The sequence below is a fragment of the Perca fluviatilis genome, chromosome 11, assembly GCF_010015445.1.
Source record: "Perca fluviatilis chromosome 11, GENO_Pfluv_1.0, whole genome shotgun sequence".
Lineage (NCBI taxonomy): Eukaryota > Metazoa > Chordata > Actinopteri > Perciformes > Percidae > Perca > Perca fluviatilis.
Window position 1 is genome coordinate 20,204,266 of NC_053122.1, and position 14,758 is coordinate 20,219,023.

The 14,758-nt window shown below is 36.8% G+C and overlaps 2 protein-coding genes across 3 annotated transcripts in view; both read right to left on the reverse strand.

Annotated features, from left to right (window-relative positions):
• b4galt2 (UDP-Gal:betaGlcNAc beta 1,4- galactosyltransferase, polypeptide 2) overlaps positions 1–3,229 on the reverse strand; it is a 181,436-nt gene extending 178,207 nt beyond the window's left edge. Inside the window, exon 1 of the mRNA XM_039814826.1 lies at positions 2,768–3,229. The gene's annotated coding sequence lies outside the window, so the exon portion shown is untranslated. The remainder of the gene's footprint in view (positions 1–2,767) is intronic.
• A 1,215-nt stretch (positions 3,230–4,444) lies between these two features.
• Positions 4,445–14,530, reverse strand: atp6v0b (ATPase H+ transporting V0 subunit b). 2 transcript variants are annotated; one of them, XM_039816380.1, is made up of 8 exons: positions 14,512–14,530; positions 11,278–11,326; positions 10,558–10,641; positions 9,557–9,634; positions 8,843–8,912; positions 8,596–8,647; positions 7,127–7,317; positions 4,445–6,902 (listed from the first exon to the last, which is right to left on the reverse strand). In XM_039816380.1, exons 3-8 carry the CDS (start codon positions 10,614–10,616, stop codon positions 6,876–6,878), a joined length of 477 nt encoding a protein of 158 aa, XP_039672314.1. In that variant the 5' UTR covers positions 10,617–10,641; positions 11,278–11,326; positions 14,512–14,530; the 3' UTR covers positions 4,445–6,875. The 2 variants fall into 2 exon arrangements, with proteins under 2 accessions (XP_039672314.1, XP_039672313.1); XM_039816379.1 differs by lacking the exon at positions 14,512–14,530 and adding an exon at positions 12,757–13,033.
• Positions 14,531–14,758: the final 228 nt, after the last annotated feature.

A 14,758-nucleotide genomic window follows, 5' to 3' on the forward strand; every position in this document is an offset into this window, starting at 1 on the left:
ACACATATTTCTCCATGTATGCAATGCATAAATAAATAAAATTCATGCCTACATTTACAAAGAATAGGCAATGAAGTTTAATATATCACTAGGCCTCCTAAAACAATTATTTTTGGCAGTAATGTGACAGTGTGCATCGTTGACTGTTTTACAAATGTTCCCAAGCAACGTGCAAAGAATTTAGGAAGGACTTTATACACAAACCTAGTAAGGAGACCAACCTGCCACCTATATCTATAAAGTCAGGAAAAATTACATGAACAACAAAAGAATCACCCTGTGTTGATCTATTGGGTAGATTATTTGCTGACAAACCTGCTGATGCATTTTGGCATGAAGCCTTCATGAAAGCACGTATGACAACAGTAAGCTCTCACAAATCATGTAATAACCAATTAACAGAAAACAGTTACACCTGTGTAACACACACACCCAAAATAATAAAATAAAGACAAAAACACCACCCTGCCACCCGTACAGTAACTACTAGCCTAATGCCATAACCACCTATCTGCTCTCTGATAAGCATTGAGACAGGGAGCCTTAAAAAAACATGATGGACTCTTCAGAAGAAGGAATTATCTTCACTTGAGTTTCTGCATGGCAAAGTCACCGGACGCCACAATCTTCTGAACATAGCCATACTGAGAAATACAGAGAGAGTTGTGTGGAGCTGATAGTCTTAATTAGCTTTGTAGCAACTCATTTGGCAATGGCTTGAATGTAACAGACGTTCATTAATATCAAAAAGTTACGCACTAAAGCTTTAACTTGGGAACTTTAGATATGCTACCTTTTCTTCACTGTTTTAAAGTCCATTGTTGAAGCGCAACCTCCTTTTTCAACTCAGACATTTTGACTTCTCATAGTAGAAAATGCACAGGTGTTACTAATAACATTAATGATGTCTCTGTTGTATTCAACTGTCCTAGTAAGCCATGGCAGTCAGCCAGCATGCACAGTACCAGGACCCTGAAGCAGCTACAGTAATGTCAAAATGTCTTCAATAAAAAGGTCTATCAATCCATAAAAACTGAGCAGACACAATCTATTCATGATGACCATGTGATACAGTCAAAAGTTCCACAACAAGCAGGAAACCGGTCCTTGAGTTGAGATGGTTTTGTTAAGTGGGCAAGTTACTATTCAAGTACACGAGATGGGCAACAGATTACATATAAAATGTGTATATTGTTTACTCAGTTGAATAAATGATTATTGTATAACATGGGGTTTTTTGATGGTTACTCTTAGGACTGGCCGATTTGACCATATATATTGTCAAAACAATATGAAAATGCCTACCCTACGTATTTTTCTATATCCTTTCTATTGCGATGTCGAAAAACCAGTGGCCAAACTACGTTACAATATTTATCTTGTCATTTGGACGACGCTTTAGGTTCTGATCCTTGCAGGTTATATTTATTTTGCACTAAAGTTCTTGATAAAATGAGAAAATTCTCAGTACTTTTCATTTGTCAAGTATTTAATTCACACAGGAATACACAAAAAATAGCTGTTACCATCTTGTTATTTCATACAGACTATTTATTGAATAACCAGAAAACAGAGTTGGACCATATCAACCAGCCCTAGTTATTCTGTTTATGGAAGAGGAGTCATTCGACTGACAGAAAAATAATCAGCTATTTTGTCCATTTTTATCAATTTTCAAACATTGCCTTATTCTAGCTTGTAAATTGTGAGTATTTCTGCTTTTCTCTCGTTTTATGTGACAGCAAACTGCATATTTTAGGTTTTAAACTGTTGGTCGGAAAAAGGAAGCAATTGATAACATCACTGGGTTGGGCTTTCAGAAATTGTGATGGATGATTTTCTCACTATTTTCTGACATCTTATAGAATGATTATAATAATAATAATAATAATAATAATCAACAGATGAATCAATAATGACAATAATTATTAGTTGTATTTCTCCTGTAGGTATCTGTGTACCTCTTAAGCAACTCTTAAACCACAATATAAAAATGTTTTGTACAATACAAAGGAAAATTCTAACTTGATGAAACACCAAAGGCCACTCTGCACTGGACAACTTAGTTACATCACAAAGCGAGGTAGTTCCAGTCCATTGCTCCTATAGCCTCTATATCCCTAAAGAGATGCGGTGTCATAAACGACAGCGATGTCAGATTGTATTATGGTGTAGGGACAGAGCTTCTGTGTAAACGTCTGGTTAGGTTAAGCTTCATGATGAAGAAGCCCCCTCCTCTTCTTCTTCTCGCTTATTTCCTGTGGAACGCTGTGCACACTTTGCTCTCAGTTGTGCTGTGACCAGACCATAAGACAAGAGATGCTGTAGTCCATATACTTTGCATCCTTTCTTTAAAATTAGGGGTAAATAGGGCAAGCAATTGCAGACAACTGTTGTAAAAAGTGGATTTTAAGAGCTTTAAAGGCTCTAAATTAAGCCCAAATTGCATGGCTGAATAAACCCCCAGCAGTCTGTATGCTGAGATGGTTCATTTACTGTACAGTAGAAGAGCAGTTCAGGGAGGCTGAGTGAAGCCTAGTATGGCGGGTGTAAAGATGCTGCTAGTTCGTGGAAATGTACAGATGATAACAAAAGAGGGGTAGGGGTCAGTGCATGCGACCATATTCCCATATTATCCAAAGCTTAAATAAAAGCGGGAGGTTGCTGGATAATTGTATGTAGACTGGATGGAAACAAAGGAAAAGCGTGGATGCTATGCTGACTGAAACAACGCATCCCAGAAAGAAAATAACGTTAGAGCACCTACCTTGATGTTGTCAGGCGAACACTTTTATCTGTGTATCTTCATTACTGGAGCACCACTGATTTCATTCACATCAGCCGAGGAGGAAAAATGAACTGCCGATGAGCATTTTGTTGCAAGATATATTTGTTTAAAAAAACTAAAAGCTAGAAGCTCAGCCCAGCTCGCTGTGATAGATAACTATATCCTTTTCGTTTCCACAGGCTATTATGTCTGCTCTTTATCAGAAAAAAAGCCTCATGTTGTGTAGCATTACGCTAGCCCAACGGCTAACGTAACCCGTAACGATTTACTACCGCAAACCGGTGAGTGGAGAGATGCTATCCTCATGATTTTCCGTCATTTCGCTGTGTTTGTGTGTGGATGATAAGAAATCAAAGGAAAGGATGCTCTCAGGCTGTGGCAGCGAGCAGGTCCCTTCGCTCCTGCTGTCTACGGAAGCCCGGATGTGCCAGAAATGCCTTTTCTTTTGTTTCTCCTCATCTGATAGAAAGGAAGCTGGTGATTTCATAACCTGCTTTACTCATAAAACCCATAGACAGCATATAACCACACACGAACCCACAGGAAATAGTAATAACAATTTTAAACAATAATAATTTATTTATTGTCATTGCACTTCATTACATATGTTACAACGTGTTATATAAACATATAACTGTCTTTTATAAAGAGAAAACATAATTTTTATTCACCTTATAGTAATGTTTAACCTCAGATGGGCTTCTTACAAGGTTTTATTTTTTTACCTTTTACCTTTGATAACCATATTTTAAAGATTTTCTCGAACAGTTTTAATGGTTGCTCCTTCTTACTCAGTCGACTAGTTGAGCATCATGATCTGGGATATTTTTACTCTAGTTGTTTATTCTGGCACCACAGTGATAAACAAAATATATTTTGTTCTTTCTTAAAAGTTGTATAAAAAATAAGTAAGTCTGTTTTGTTTTTCACTTTTCTATATGAATGTTACAGAGTCCTTCAAAAGGCAAGAAGTAAACAGGCTAAACCTACCATAGTTTTGTTCAACCTCAGATAAACTTGCAACATTTTATCTTTTTTTTAATTTGTTTACCTAAAATAGACATATTTTAGTTACCCTCATTAGTTTTTAGACTATGCATATTTTAGATTAAGTTGTTTTGCATGGTCTCTTTGAATGGGAATAAGCCATAAGTCATTTGGTGTTAATGTAAACCTCCCTACATCTAGCATCAAAACAACATTCACAAATACAGCTTAGTATTTATTAAAACAAAAAATAAATATACAGACATTACACATGCTCACTCTATTTTAGGGTTTGAATTTAAATGCAGATGGACTACTTACTGGATTTTGCCTTTTTTAAGCTTTGATGACCAGACAGTTTGGAGAGCTGCCCCCTCTTACTCAGTTAGTTAACAAATTGGTCATGGAGTCTTGGTTAACTAAAACATCTTAGTCTATGTGTTTATTATATTTGTTTATTAGATTTCAGATTAGGCTATATATATCTTAGATTGTTTTTTCAGTAGCCTATGCTCTCCTAATAAGCCATTAGTCGTTAATGTAAAATGGTTCTAGAACATCCGGCATCACAATGATATTCACAAATATGGCATTTATTACTAGATATTATGAGATCTTCTGCAGTCAACTGCAACAAAACAATATATTTAAGAAGCATAATGACCAGTATCAGACAAATAGAATTTTAATAATTCTACACAGATGCTATGTTGTTTTATTCAATTTCACATGATAATCAAGGTTAACAGCTACACCATTCAGCAAATGAATAATATGTTGAATAATACCAGGAGATGTGAGCCTAATTGTTTCCTCAGCTGAGTTTTCAGTGTGTACAGCACCAGATTAATCTGTAGGACAGATGTTGTAGTTGTCTGCTCCATCTAGTGGAAGCGAGCAAACATTGCAGGAAGCAAAACCAGTGTCAGGGGCCTGGACACATACAGCTCACATTTCAAACAGCAGTACACAGCACTGTCTATGACGACTGGACACTTGCTTATCGCTACAGGACTGAAAAAACCTGAAACATGAACATGTTAGCCTAATATATAAAATAAGAAACAAATCTAAAATATCCTGATTGGACAATTTTATTTTTCCAAGGACATTTATGAAGCCAGATCTGTTTTTTGTTATTATCATACACAATGTCAAAATCAATGACGTTTTTTTTTTTTCTGTTCACCATCACATCAACATAATGCACACACGGTAGCAACTACACTGACTGAGGCCTGGGGTTTGGTACAGGGCCTGGTTTACCAAAGGAGTACTGGAGATACAGCTTGGCTTAATTATAAAACCATAATAAGGACAAAAGATGATTTTGCTGCTTTGACACCTTTGGGAGGCCAGGTCCACATATATTAAAGACAATCCAGTTTCCCCGTGCTAAGATTCAATGTTTATATTAATTCAGAACTTCACAAAAGGGTTGGAGGGGGGAAATAAAAGGAAAGATTTGAGACGATTCACAAGTAGCCATGGTACGAGTCAGCATCAATAGGAAACTAGACAGTCAAAGATGGCCTTGTTGTGATATAGCAGGAGTCTAATTTTGTCATTCAAATTGCACTCTATCCACAAACAAGACTTAGTTTTACACACACATTAAGCTTCTTTAAGGAATGTTAGAAAATAAATTGGAACAGAGACTCAAACAGCTAACATGTTAAGACATACATTCAAGACAAGACAGTTTAATAAAAAATAAAGCAATGTGAAGTGTGTAAAATAAGCAAATTTAAAAATCTGTATTCATAAAGTTGTTTATGTGATGAGTCCATAGTTTTGGGTGCCAGACGACCTGAGATTATATCAAATCAAAGTCAGAACCAGTGTGTACAAAATTATTTTCCCTAAAGACCTCAAGTCCAATGATGGTGATACTACAGCAGATATTACCAGTTACTATTGAGTGTAAGGTAATACTAGTAACTGAAGTGCTCTCTAAAATAAAGTCCTCTTTCTTGTCCAATATAAGGTTTATTAGGGATCTGAGAAACAGGATATTTAACTTGGGCATCTGCAAAGAAAGGTATTCTGGGTATCCACATCTTTTGGTCTCCCTCTGGTAAACACTGAACAATCCCCTTTCATGTCCAATTCATCTTTGTAAAAACTACTGAAAAGGAACCTTGTTAAAAAAAAAAAAGAAAAAGAAAAGAACAAAAAAATAGAGGAGACTCCGGGGTAAACAAGAAAGTTATGGCTGGCAGCTATGTTCAGGAGGCTCATTTGGTACCGTTTTAGGGAACTGAATGACAGGATGACATATTTAGAGCATCTGCTGCTTGTGATCCGACTCTATTTGGCCTCCCAAAGAGCACGTCCAACTCTCCTGTGACTTTACACTAATGACTCATGATCAGTACTCCAATCCAAAACTTCACAGATTCTCTGTCACTTCTGCAATAGGAGGCCTAACAAATACTGTATTTGAGCCACTTGCTTATTATTAGCAAATAAGAGTAAAAAAAAAAAAAAAAAAAAAAACTGACTGTCCAGGCTACAGTAATGAACACAATGGTAAACACCCTCATGCGTCACAGGAAAAAAGAAAACTCATGTGTCCAGCATACACATACACACACACACACACACACGCACACACCCACAAACATTTTCGAATACTCTGGTGTCATTTTTAACTCATCATTCATCCAAGAGTGCTCAGAAAAAATGTACTTTACGAACCGATCAGTAAGTTTAAGGACCAATTCAATCCATGAAATAAAGCTGCAAGACGTCTTGGCAGCTCTCAGGGCTACAGACTGGCTGATCTAAAATCCTACTATTCTTGTACATTCTGCTTGTACTACTCCATAAGCTGAACTGTAGGAGAGATGCAGGGTTCACTTGTATCAAGAATTGCACACTGGCAACTGGTGATTTTTCTTCCACTTTTCTTATGCAACATTCATGTTTCACTCAAGACAAGACAGTCGGGTGTGCACGTACCACTCTTGCATAAATGATGGTTGAAAACAATACCAGGCATATAGAGACATTTAAATAATTTACGATGTATTTACACAATAATCCATCTTATTTTCCAGCAGTGTCTTTTTATCTTGTCAGCATGTGAATGCATCTTCTAGTCTCCCATCTTCACTTTTGATGTCTGGGGGAGAAAAAAGAAACCATTTAATACAATTTCAAATACAGAAACATCACATCTACACAATATATATAGATCCATCTACAACATTTCTCAGAAGTCTGCAACAATGGTCAACAAAGAAAAGGCCACTGTTGCAGAAAAAAAAAAAATCTATGGATAGTTTACTCTTCGAAGGAAAAGAAGACAGATTGTGAAGACATAAAAAAGCAGCTGGCCTCATTCACCTGCAGAATGGCTACAATGACACCAAACAGGCCAATTGCACTGCCAAAGATTTCCACAATGAGGATCTTCACGAAGAGGCTGGCGTTCTGGGCGTCTGCCAATGCTGCTCCGCTGCCCACGATGCCGACACAGATGCCACAGAAGAGGTTGGAGAAACCCACAGTCAGACCGGCTCCGAACATGGAGTAACCTGGTAGGACGGAAATGAAATAAGTCAGAGACTTCCTAATCCACTGTGGGAACTAGGGGTGCATGATATATCATGTCACGTCACGTCGCGCAATATTATATCTAAAGTGCCGTGATAAGCATGCAATATTTTGTTTATTTTGTGGAGGGATGCGTCCCGTCCGTTTGCTGTGTGGCTTAGTTGTGTTTGATTTAGAACCCGCTTGAAACGCTATAATGATCATGTTTCACTGGACAGTTACCGTGCCACTTGCACATGTTAGCGCTGACATGCACTAACAAAATCCTGTTGCAGTTAATACGCCAGAGCTAGCTAGCCAAACAAGCCTCGCTAGCGAGTGCTTTTTGCTAGTGGCACAAAGTACGACAAGAACTCAAAGAGACATACCGAAATCACCAATGCTACAACTTACTATTTAGCCAATGATATGATGCCCATCCACACAGTGAATAAAAAAGGCTTCAAGAAGCTTCTGAATGAACTAGACAAACGGTACCAAATCCCATCCCGAATCTATTTCTCACAGGGAGCTATCCTGTAACTTTATAAACAGTGCGGAAAGAATGACCAACCTGCACTATGGAGCTGTACATAAGTCTCACTGTGCACTATGTTGTTGTGAATCTATTTTGAACTTTTGTAATTTTACATACGTTTACAAATATCGAAATTAATATCGATATCACAATATTCATAATCGATATCGCAATATCACATTTTGTCCATATTGTGCAACCCTAGTGGGAACTGGCCACAAAAAAATCAAATTCCCTGTCAGTATTGGAAATCAGACAGTAAGAGTTAATGATGTTCATTTTTAAAGTCAATTTGAAAGCATCTTAAAATACTAATCATCTCTTAATGCCTAATATTTCTGGAGATAATTAAATTTGGGGTCTACAAATGTAAATAGATCTGTCAAAATCAATTTGATGTTGTGAATGTATTGAGCAATCCATTATTTAATACTTATTTAGACTGAATGTTGCAAGTAATATCATATTTTCATTACTGTAGTAATATATATATAAAAATAATAAATCTTGTATACCAGGCCATACTATAAGTGTTCAACTTAGTACAGGATTGTCACATCACAGCATATTTTCCAGCATGGTCTACTTTAAATTCATGCGTGTTAACAATGAGAAAAATCCACCCTGAATAGGGCAATTTGTGTGATGTTCCCGTGATTTCATGTGCTGTTTTATGTTAAAATTGTTGCATTTTTTTTCCGTTTTTGTCTTGCATTCAGTAGCTTCACATCTGTTTTCTTACCAGCTTGGTAGTTCCTTGCCCCGATGGTCTCAGGGGTTGTTCCGCTGAAGCTCTATAAGATGAAAGATATTATTTTTAGAGGCAAAAAACATCCTTGCTTTGTTGCCAAAAATCATATTGAAGTTCTTTCTGTCCAATATCTCTAATGCCTTATAAATGCTTTCCTATCTGAAATCCCCTCAAAAGACAAAAAGGGGTAACTGCACAGTGTTCCTATTTAATAACAGCCAAAATACGTATTGCTTACCTCCGCCATGTTGCTGATTACAATAGCCATAATGATCCCATAGATTGCTACAGCTTCACAGAAGATGATGCTAAAAGGGAGACATAAAAACAGGCAAAGTAAGAGAAGTGACTGGGATTTAAATAGGCAGCTTGTTCTCCCAAGTCACTACAAACTCACTTGTAATTCACGGGCTACCCTGACAGTCACCCATGGATGCTCATTCACTGGTTACACAGTGTTGAAGATACATTTGAGTGAAAGTGTGTTTATCTGGGATGCACTGGGCAGATTATGGAGATACCCAACACCTGAATAAAGCTGCTCTTCTAAATTGAGAAGTATTTACAGTACATTTATCCATGCGGAATGCAACTGCAAACTATTTTTTGCCAATTATTTCAGTCAACAGGAGGTTTGAAATTAGTATGAAAATATAAATTTTCAACTACCTTCTTCGTTAAGCAACAATATTAAAGTATGTTCACCTGGGTAATAACTGGATTTGAGGAAGGAAGGATGGATGGAATACTTGCAGTACTTGGGGAAAATGCAGTGGTAACAAAGCAACTTCACATAAATCACAAAGATCAAATGAGGAAGTACAATTAAAAGGCAAACTTATACAACTAATTATAACTAAAAATACAGTAAATACTATGTGAAAATATAACAGAGGAAAACTGAAAAAAAAACAACAACAAAAAAACATTTTTTGTTCTTGCATGATCCTACCTGACCAAGTTCTTGGTTTTGATTCGTGGAGCCTTGACACCACCACCAATGATGCTTGAGCCAGTGATGTAAATCCCCCTGGAAAACAAAAAACAGTCAGGTATAGCAAAAACAGATTTTTAGGATGTGGATGGAGAACCTATGAGACACACAAGGTACTTCCAAAACATTTAAATAGTGTGTTTAAATAGTTTTTAAATAGTGTGTAAAAAGTGTAAATCCATCCATCCATCTCACTTTTAGGTCACTGTATAGAATAGAAAACAACATGTCTGGCCCCCGACACACCAAGCCAACAGCGGCTGAACGGTCAACAATAGTTTTAGCTGTGTGTCCCACACCATTGGCTTTAACTTGCCCTTATCTGCAGCTGCTCAGCCAGTTCTGCTTGTTGAATTTGCGAGAGAGAGCTCTCTGACTGTCTGTTCACGCTGGTGAATCAATGATTTCACCTATTTAGTTTCACTATATTTTAATATATCTGACTTATCTTCATTCACAAGCCAAAGACCATGGGTTGAAAGCAGCAGTGCAAAGCATGGCCACAAGTTTCAGTGAGAGTCGCATTTAAAAAAAGAATGGAGTTCAAGAGCAACTTTTAACAGAAGACATAAGGCTGCATCAGCCAAGCTTTGTCAGTGGTAGTTTTTTTTAAGTCAACATAGTTTTTCAGGGCCACACTGAACACAATTTTTTTAAATTAAAGCTTATCAAAACTGTTTTGTTGTAACTAACATAATGGCTTATGATTCACTAATTAATTTCAGACACAAAAACAACTACATCCAAAAGATACTTTGGAAAAAGTGTCCCTATGTTACTAATTCTAAGATTTTCCAGTTCCACATTTACACATGATGTACTTTCCTGAGTGTTTCAAGAAAGAGGAAATTATTTTATGAAATGATGGTGCATTTTAGGCCTTCAAGTACCACCAGCCCTGATTTACACATCAAACATTCAAAGCACTTTAACTATGTTCTTTGTTGTTAGGTACTCACCAGGCTGCTCCTACCACAGACAGAGAGATGGCCAAGCCAATGCCCAGATTGGCCCACATGAAAGGAGAAGTCTCTGTCAGGAACCTGCAAGCAAAGAAGACCAGCTGATGAAGATAATAATAATAATAATAATAATAATAATACACTTTATAAGGAAAAGGAATGTGTACAAGCAGCAAAACATTCAAGGTATTTTCTTTATTCTTCAATTTCTTATGTTATATCTATAGCTCTCGCCAACTACCTTACATCATTTAAAATATGGTATAACTTATATCATCTACCATATCTTCAAGTCAGAAGATATGATATCTACCTCTTAAAGTCACCTTAATAGCCAATCAACACTGTATTATAACTGTATTAAGGGTGTAAATCTATTAAATGCACATCTGGGGCATCATTTATAACGGTTGCGTAATCCAATCCTAACATTTGAGAACGATGACATATGTTGAAAACATATGTCATCGTTTTTGTTTGAAAAAAATGTATCAATTAACAAAATAGTTGACAGTTTAACTGTTGCAGCTCTACTTCAAATCAAGGAACAATATCAACAAAAAATCTTATCCTTTCACCCTGACAGGTGACAGTAAGAGAAGAGCTTGGCTAGTCTCTTTAAGGCCAGTGACCACAATTAAATATCGTTTTGTCCTAAAGCTACCCCAATCAAGCTTATTAACCTGCAGACAGTAGTTTTATTCCAAGATTGCTTACCATGCCACATCAAAGCGGAATCCAAGGTCAAATATGGTATAGCAGAGACCTATGGAAACAAACAATTATTAAATCAGATGTGAACATGGAAAAAAGGTCCGTCAGTTGCATATTTACATTAGGTGTAGGCTATGTGTGTGAGAGAGCCCTTTAGTAGACATTTACAGTAGGTTACTGAATTAATAAACTTTTTCCCTGAGTCATGTGTGAAACAGTGTCACATTTATGTGCTAAAGTCGGGAGTGCATTCCGATTGCCTATGGTGGTTCCCTGCGAAGTGGACTGCACAGGGGATTCATCAATGTTAAGGAAGACTCCAAACCGTAGGGCGCAAAAAGGAATTCATTGAGTATAAATAAAAGTACGCATTTTATTATATGGGTTCATCACTTTGCTGGAAGTTGATAAGATTACCCTTTAGTCATTGTGCCTCGCTGGAATGACAAGGTACATCTTGTAAATTAATTAAATCACATTTATTCACAAGTTACATACATTTCAATTGAATGAGTTTGGTAATAGTATCAGTTTTTGTTTTAATATGTTATTTCAGTGGTAACATTTCCACAGTTGCAGCAACGTATCCAACGTGTTTAGTTAGGGTGCACGGAGGAAATTTATATTTTTATATATATATATATATATATATATATATATATATATATATCTTAACAGACATTCCCTAAACAGGGAGTAGGCTACTGTTTATTTACACTGTGGAATCTTATACGGTCTTAAATATATATCTATGACACTGACTAGCTATGTGTGGAACGGACGCAGCCATGGAAAGAAGTAACTTCAGTGTGATAGCTCACTCTCACGTGAAAACTGCTGCAGTTCCTGTTTGGGATAGTTTCTAATCAGCCAGTTCAGTACACGAACAGCTAACGTTAACTTGCACACCAAATGCACTTAACAACAAAAATAACAACAACCCGGGATCCCATCATAAGTCCTACTAAAGAAAGTCTTAAACTAATAAACATAAATCGCAAACAATGTCCAACGTTTGAACCTACGTTAACATGTTCTGTACAGCTCTGAGCTAGCTAACATTACCTGACATTAGCTTAACGTTAAGTAGCAATAAATGTTAGCGACCGTTAACTTGGATTCAAGAGCAGGTCCCTTGTCTAAAATATTAATAACTAGCTACATGACATATCGTTTATTCTCAGCAAAAAAATGTGGCATCCTTTAGGGTATTACTTACTACCATGCATGAATAACCAAATCTCCAACTTGCAATTTAACCTGTCAACAGTAGCTAGCAAACAAAATGGAAACAGCCGCAACCACTCTAGTCCCATGATTTAGCCAGGTCCCCATTTATAGATGTCAAACGCAAAAAACACGCTTTGCCATTAAGAAAAAAACGATTGATTACACTGTCATTGTTGCAAATGTGTAGGAAATACATTATTGTATTCATTCATTCCAATATACTGATTATTTTCAAGGAAAATATAATCTTACCGACGATTAGTATGGTGCTCCAGAAGGCCAAAGTGACCCCCGTATACAAAATAGCGTGTCCGTTCATCATCCACTCTAGCAGCATGTATCTGGCGGTCTAACCTGCTGGATCAGCGAGAAATCCTCGGCTCAAATCTAAAATTTGACGCCAGTAATGCCAAGATAACGAAATACTTGTGTTTTAAGACGCGCTATCAGTCGATGGTGGAGACAGAGCATCAAAAGGAGAACCTGGGTGATGTCAGCTGATCCAGCTTGACTAGCATGTGACCAGGGACCGGAGGGCTGCGTACGGTTATATCTCTATGGCTCTGGGTTATATATTTTTTCCTTCACCTTGCTGAAACGATTTCGCTGCGACGACGTTAATGTGTTTATTATTCGTCTTGTAACACAGACAGTATCATCAAATTGGGTTAGGATTCACATGCACAATACAAAGAATAAAAAGGTTTGCAGTCAAGTCCTTGGATAGGCCTACATGAGTATAACCGAATACGTCCCAGTGAGAGCTACATGCAGCGCGTGTAATAGACGCTAGATGTCTCTCTTGTAGTTGTATGGTTGTGTATGAGTCACGACTACAATATATGTTTTTTTGTAAAGGTTGTTTTGTTAAACTTGAACATTTCCTACTATAAGCTTGGATGCGTGAATGACTATGCAATCACACCTTTAACACCCCAAAAAATTCTGTTGAACAACAAGTCACTTTTTCGTACCCATTGATGAATAGCCTACTGGAACACTTCCCTGTTATTAGATAACATAACAAATTACATTGATATCGTTTGCTCTTCCTGTGGATTTGATAGTGAAACAACCTTACACTTGTTTTTTTTGATTATACATTTTGAGAAAGAATTGTCCAGATATATATTCCGTTGTATCATTTCTGGTCAGTTTATATCAAGATAGGCTATAGATAGTTTTTTTCTAATGTCTGCAGCAGTTCACAACAAAAACACTATACTATAATTATTTTTAATCATTTTGGCAAAGTCGCACATCCACAGCTTTATTTAAAATTACTATAAATGAAAATCACAAAGAGCCTACATTTAATACTCTGCCCCAATGCCTTACAAATTAAGTTTCATTGTTATTTTTCAAATCTTTGAAAGTCTGAAAAATAACCCCGATAATAGTTCTTGGCATGGAGACTGAATATTTTGGCAATTCAACATTTTAAACAGAAACACTGAATTAAAAACTAAGTAGAGCTGTAAAGGTTGAATAACATGGGCATCTAATGAAAAATGCTATGACGATGCACTGTGGGAAATGTAGGATCCCGCGTGCGCTAGACCCATACACGTCAAGGTAGCCTACTCGGCCTAAATTGCTCTTTTCGATTTTCGAATTTCTTTAACATGTCTTTTGAAAGCCTCCCAACATTATATAAGTGCGACACTAAATAAATCTGTAGAAGAACAGTTTTATAAACTATAAATTAAAATGACTTACGATGATCCACCAGGGGGAGTCCTTTCCATAACTATTACCCTTCTGTGAATTCTTCCCTCATTAAATTGCAAAGTAATACGTTCAAAATGTTTGTGTGTAATGTGTGTTTTATGACAAAAAAGTGATAACTAAATAATTGTTTTATCTGAGAAAAATAATGGAAATGACAACAACAGTAGCCTACACACAATTTACAAAACTGTCTTTGCTGTGAAACTGACAGCACAAAGAAGTCTGACTTTTCCTCTTAATTAATTTTAACACAGGCTTTCTGCCAGTGCTTCCTACCTCGAAGGATAGTGTCCCCATCATCAGCTTGTAATTCTAAGCAGGTTTCTTCTCTGAGGCTACAGAAGTCACTCAGCTATAAAGGTTATTAGTTTTGTCTTCTGTTCCATCACAGATCAGAAGTTATTTAGGTCTATGCCCTGAAGGCCCCTAAATTGGCTTATTCACAGCAGCTTGGGAGGTGATAGATTCAGTCCTTCTTCATCCGCAGGACCAAAAGCAGTCACAAGTAACTATTGGTAACCAC